The 6,000-nt window shown below is 54.0% G+C and overlaps 1 protein-coding gene across 1 annotated transcript in view; it reads right to left on the minus strand.

Annotated features, from left to right (window-relative positions):
- The window catches only part of PRKAR1B (protein kinase cAMP-dependent type I regulatory subunit beta), a 146,711-nt gene extending 143,565 nt beyond the window's left edge, over positions 1-3,146 (minus strand). Inside the window, exons 1-2 of the mRNA XM_049905119.1 lie at positions 3,094-3,146; positions 1,185-1,383 (exon numbers count right to left, since the gene is read on the minus strand). Of these exons, the coding sequence (XP_049761076.1) occupies positions 1,185-1,364 (180 nt within the window). The 5' untranslated portion in view covers positions 1,365-1,383; positions 3,094-3,146. The remainder of the gene's footprint in view (positions 1-1,184; positions 1,384-3,093) is intronic.
- Positions 3,147-6,000: the final 2,854 nt, after the last annotated feature.

Below are 6,000 nucleotides of genomic sequence, written 5' to 3' on the forward strand. Positions count from 1 at the left end.
TTAAGAGTATATAGTAAATGAAAAGTACAAAACGTAAAACTGCATCTACAACATGATTACAACATGTTTTAAAACACACACACGATGCACGAGGAGGAAAATAGGCAAAAAGGACAACAGATGATTTTTATTTCTTCTTTCTACTTCTGAACTTTTCAAATTTTCTTTACTAAGCATGCATTACCTTAAAATGTTTTTTAATGGAAGAAAAAAATTCAGTTCTTTAGATTAGGGCTATATGACTATGGAAGGCCCCTGCCAAAAGTATAATAAACATCACTGTCTGGAGACCTTGGATCTCATAGGTGCTTAAAAGCAGACCTTAGCATGAATTGGTTTACCAGATTCCCATTCCGTCCCCATGAGACAGGGACAAGGGATACGTAAAAAATAAGTTGTGGTAAAAGGACCAAGAGAAGGAATGAACCTTAGATGATACCCAAGGAGAGTCAGGGGTAGGGAGCAAGAGTGGGGACCCTGACAAGGTCCTCAGCAGAGCTGATGTTCCAAAATCGGTTTTCCAGCCACAAGAAGAACCCGGAAGCAGGAGGCCAGGAAGGAGAGTGACAGATCTCATTCACAGAGAAATGAATTGTGCAGGGGGGAGGAGGGCTCTCTCTCCTTAGAAGAGAAGGGATAGAATAGGCATGTGCTTGTCCCCACATACACACACGTAAAAAATTTCAGAGGGGCAGAATTTCTTCTCCTAGTGTCTGCAAAGTTTCAGACACAGCTTGACGTGGACGCCAACCTTCAATCTTAGCAATTAGAGCTATTTTGCTTTATCCCAAAAGTCAATGGCATCTATAACTAGACCTGATCTCCACCTCCACCCCCTGAGTGAGTTCCGTAACAGTCAGCTGGACCTAAAACCCTGTGCTGCCTCCAATGAGACCTCTGAAGATGGCTGGAAACCCTGAGCCATCTAGAAAAAGAAGGTGGAATTTCTGTGGCTGGGAAGACCTCACCCCAGAATGAACCCCATGAGACCAAACAAGGCAGGGTCAGCCCCAAAATGACTTCTCTCCCCGTGCTCCTGGGGAGTTTCACAAGGACTACATTTGGAGGGGGAAGGAGGCATTTGACATTGGCTTATGGAATGACAGATGGGAACCGGGTTTTACTATGTGCCCCCCATCCAGGTCACCTGCAAACAGAAAAACCAGGTGGTCGAAGCCACTGACCTTCTCCAACTTTTCAAAGTATTCCCGCAGGAATTTCATGGGACGGTCCGGCTTGGCGACGCAGAGGTGCACGATACATTCTTTGAGCACCTGCTGGATGCTGTGCTTATGAACATACAGTTCACAGCCTTTGAGACTCTCATCCTCCTCGGAGAGCCAAGGGGACGGAGAAGCCATCATCAGAAAAGTTTCTTTCTTCCTGTTTAAGAAAACAGCAGGAGAGGAAAACACAGATGGTAAGGCCTGAGAATGAGCTAACCCAGGGGAGGCCTGGGCAGCACTCCCAGGTTTTATAAATGTATATATTGCAAAGGTTATTGTTCGTGGTCCTGTCAAAGGAACGGTGTGACATGGAAGAAAATATTCTGTTTTGTACCTGTCAAAAATCTTACATTTCGTAGGCCTAAATGAGTGGTTAACAGGCCTTCGAACCGGTTCATTTCAGTTCCAGCCCTTGCTGAGAATTTGCATTTCGAACAAGTTTCCAGAAGATGCTAATACTGCTTGTAAAGGACATTTTTGAGAACCACTGGTAGAGCAGTGGTTCTCAAAATTTATTACACCTAAGAATCACCTGGGGATCTTGTTAAAATGTAGATTCTGATTCAGTATATCTTGGGTAGAAATGCAAATTCTCAGCAGGGGTTGGAACTGGAATGAACCAGTTCAAAGCCCTGGACTAGTTAAGTATGAAATCAAAAACCAAACCAGCTGCTGCGGAGTCAATTCTGACTCATGGCAACTCCACCTGTGTCAGAATAGAACTGTGCTCCATGGGGTTTTCAATGGTTGAGGGCCTCTGGGTGGGTTTGAACTGCCAACCCTTTGGTTAGGTACTCCTAATATATAACAATCACTACGAAAGCCTTATCTGTGTAGAAATGTAAGCGGTTCAAACAGTATTTGCAGGTGATTTAGAAAACCCCTTCTGTTTCTCTGAGAAGGAGGAGAGAAATTAGGGAGTGCAAGGAATGGGGAGCCCAGGACAATGCTGAAGAGGAATACAGGCACGACCCGCGGACCCACCCGTAGGAATTCTCCAGGAGATATCAGCGGGGGGAGGAGGTCAGAGAGATGCTGTCACAGGTTCGTGCTGACCTGTTGTACAGGCAAAAAGAAAATGGGACAAAAACTAAAAACCAGCTGAGGGGCCTTCTTGAAGGGTGGAAAACTGAGAACAATGGCAGGAGCTGGGCCGAGCTCTCAGCGACGCTGTCTGCGTCCCCAACGCAGGCGTTAAATCACAATGAGCCGGGTCACAGAATGTGCCCCCGCCGGGGCAGGACCGAGCCCCCCACCCCCACCCCGACCGCCGAGGCTCCAGGAAGGGCGACTCCGCGAGTTCCCGCGACCGCGGCCCGCCCCACCCACCTACCCCCCACCCACTCACTCACTCACTCACTCACTCACTCACTCAGGGACATGACGCTTCGCCCCTGGCCTCTGCACCGGGAGGGGGCTCAAGCCGGAGGGACCGGGAGAGGAGGCGACGCGGCGGGGGTGGGGGCCACTGGTCCAGCACACCCCCAGGGATCAGGATGGGGGCTCCTGGCCCTCCCAGGGGTGGCGCCAGGGTCGGACGCCCCCCCAAGGACCAGGATGGGGCGCTGGGCCCTCCCCGGGGCTACCAGCAGGGGTGACACCAGAGTCAGGTCGCCCCCCAAGGACCAGGAAGGGGGCACCGGGGCCGGGACGCCCCCGCTGGGGCTCGATGGGGCCGCAGCCGCCGGTCCCTCCCCGGGCTGGCTTCCACCTCAGACCCCGCGTCCCCACAGGGGGCGGGAGACGTTTTTCTGTCATTTCCTCCGCGTCTTGCGGGGGGCCTCCCTGGGGCCTGGCCCAGGGGTCCAGCCTCCCACCGAGGCCAGGGGTCCCGCCGCAGACCCCGGCCCCCCAGCCCCGGGCGTACCTGGATGCACGGAGGCCGGAGGCGGCTGCGGCGCGGGGACGGCGGGCGGGGCGGCCGGCTGGAGCCGAGTGGGTGGAGGCCGGGCGGCTGCGATTGGTCCCGCGCCGCCAGGGGCCGCCCCCTCCGCGCCGGCACCGCCCCCGCGGACATCCCCCTGCTCTGGCCTCGGGGCCCCGGACCCCCCTCTGCCTCGCGTCCCCGCGGACCTCCCTCCACTCCCGCTTTCCCGCCCCGCGGGCCTCCCCCCACCCCGGCCCGGCCTCCCCCGTCCTGCGGACCCCCTGCCCCGCCCCCGCCGAGCCCCCCTCCCCGGTGGGCCTCCCGTCCCCTCTCTCCCCTCCCCCGCTTCTCTCCCCCTTGTCTCCATACCCTCCACCCCGGCCTCCTCTCCCTGCCCCTGGTCGCCCTCCACCGTCCGTGCGCCGCTGAGGTGCTCCGCTGGGGACCTGGCCCCCGGGGCTCGCGGACGCACAGCCTGGACAGGCCTCTCACTGAACAGACAGACTCACTGAGGCGCCACTCACGAGCAGCCCACCACCTTTACTACAACTCCTCCTGCCGCTTTCCCGCCACCTCCCAGAACCTTGCGATCGCCACCCCACCCTCTGCGCTCCCGGCATTCCGACAGCGGCTCCCCTGGCGTTGTCTATAGGTGCAGGCCAGTGTGCCCACCCTCCAGGGTCTGTCACTGGGGGCCAGGGGGGTGGCCAGTGCCGAGGACGCCCCCGGGTGAAGTGAGCTGATTTCCTTTCTTGGTTAAGGGTGCCCGTTTCACCCAGATGCCCCAGTGGGCAAGGCAGGGTAGTCCTCAGATTTTCTCCCCGCCATCCACGGAGTCCAGGCCATCTCTGGGGCCTGGGAGGAGCCCCTCGGGGACATACTGGCAGTGGGAACCTAACCTACAGCCCAGGCCTCAGGAAACACCACTGTCCCTATGACTCAACCTCCTGTTTTGCCCCCACTGCCAGGGTCCCCACCCAACACCACTGAACGGCCCATGATAATGGAGAGGGGGTGGTGTGTGAGCACAGGTCAGCCAGGGAACCTAACTGGAGGATCTCAGGGGCCAACATGAGGAAAGCCAGAAGGTCCCCCATGAGCTGGGAGAGCAAACCCAGTGGACCACAACGCTGGTGTCAACAGGTAGGTGGGCACCTGCTGCACCTTGACCCATTCTGGCTTTTGTGATGGGTTGTCAATTCAAATGTCCCAGTAAATCGCAGTAAGTTCTCCTCAGCTCATCTGTTATCTTGCCTGTTAGTGTTGTCTTGTGCCGTGCGGCCTATTCTGACTGTCCACAATGTAGGACTGCTCCATAGGGTTTTCTTGGCTGTAATCTTCACAGAAACAGAGCGCCAGGCCTTTTCTTCCACGGTGCCTCTGGGTGCCACCCTTCCAGTTATCAGCCCAACACAAGCTGCTCTGCACCACCCAGGGACCTTTAGCCAAAGGCATTCACATTCCCCAGCTCTGAGGATCCTTCCTTCACCCCAGAACCTGATTCTAGAGTTCATCAAGTGACCAAGCTCACAGTGACCGAGGCTTGCAAAGAGCCAACCCTACCTACAATCCCCACCCAAAAACCCACCGCTGTGGAGTCAATTCTGACTCAGAGCGACCCCATAGGATTTCCAAGGCTATAAATCTCTACAGAAGCAGACTGCCACATCTTTCTCCCATGGAGCCCGCTGGTGGTTTCCAACCACAGACCTTTTGGTTAGCAGTCGATCGCTTTAACCATTGCACCACCAGGGCTCCTTCCATAAACGCAACCCACCCCCAAATTCTTTCCTCCCTTCAAGGTTCAAGTTAAGTGTTACTTCTGCAGGAAATTCTTCTCACCTCGACATGGTTCAGCTTCTCTGAAGTCCTCACCCAAGGTTCCTGTGCCTTTCCTTCATAGTACTCATCACATAATAACTGCAAAAGGTTGGTTGTTTCATTTCCATCTCCCTGCTATGCTGAAGGCACCAAGCAGGCAGAGCGGGTGGCTGCCTGGTTCTTTACCCACTGCGTGTGGCAAGGAGACAAATTTAATCCATATTTTCTGGGGTACAAAAAAAAAAAAAAACAAACAAACCCAGGAGCATTCATTAAGCCACAGTGGAGAGGCTGCAGAGCACTGTGGTTGAGATGAGCTGTGTGGTGGGTTGAATTTTGTTCCCTAAAAAAAGATGTGATGAAGTCCTAACTCCACTACCTGTGAATGAGACTTGTTTGGAAATAGGGTCTTTGAAGATATTATCAAAAACCAAACCCATTGCCCTTGAGTCGATTTCAACTCATAGCAATCTTACCGAACAGAGTAGAACTGTCCCACAGAGTTTCCAAGGAGCACCTGGTGGGCTCGAACTGCCGACCCTTAGTTAGCAGCTGTAGCACTTAAGAACTATGCCACCAGGGTTCAGTTAATATGGAGTAGGGTGGGCCCAATCTGAGTGGTGTCCTTATTAAAGAAGAGACAGGGAGAGAGATGGACATCATGTGATGACAGCCGACATAGCTGCAAGCCAAGGAACATCAAGGAATGCCTGGAGTCACCAGAAGATGGAAGGGAGGCATAGAACAGCGCTTCTCTGAGCCTCCGAAGGAATCAACACTGCCAACACCTTGATCTCAGACTCCCAGCCTCCAGAGCTGTGAGACAGTAAGTTTTTGTTCTTATAAGCCCACAGTTTGTAGTATTTTGTTACAGCAGCCCCAGGACACTCATAGAGGCTTTCTAGGTAGATTTCCTGAGGCTGGGTCCTGCTACCACTAACAACCTGTAGTTCCTTGGACAGTTTATATAAGCTTTCTCAACCTGAGGATGGACGAGATAAAGCACATGAAAACAGTGGTATTTACCAAGGGCTCTGTCTTAGTCATCTAGTGCTGCTATAACAGAAATACCACAAGTGGATGGCT

The sequence above is a fragment of the Elephas maximus genome, chromosome 12, assembly GCF_024166365.1.
Source record: "Elephas maximus indicus isolate mEleMax1 chromosome 12, mEleMax1 primary haplotype, whole genome shotgun sequence".
NCBI lineage: Eukaryota > Metazoa > Chordata > Mammalia > Proboscidea > Elephantidae > Elephas > Elephas maximus.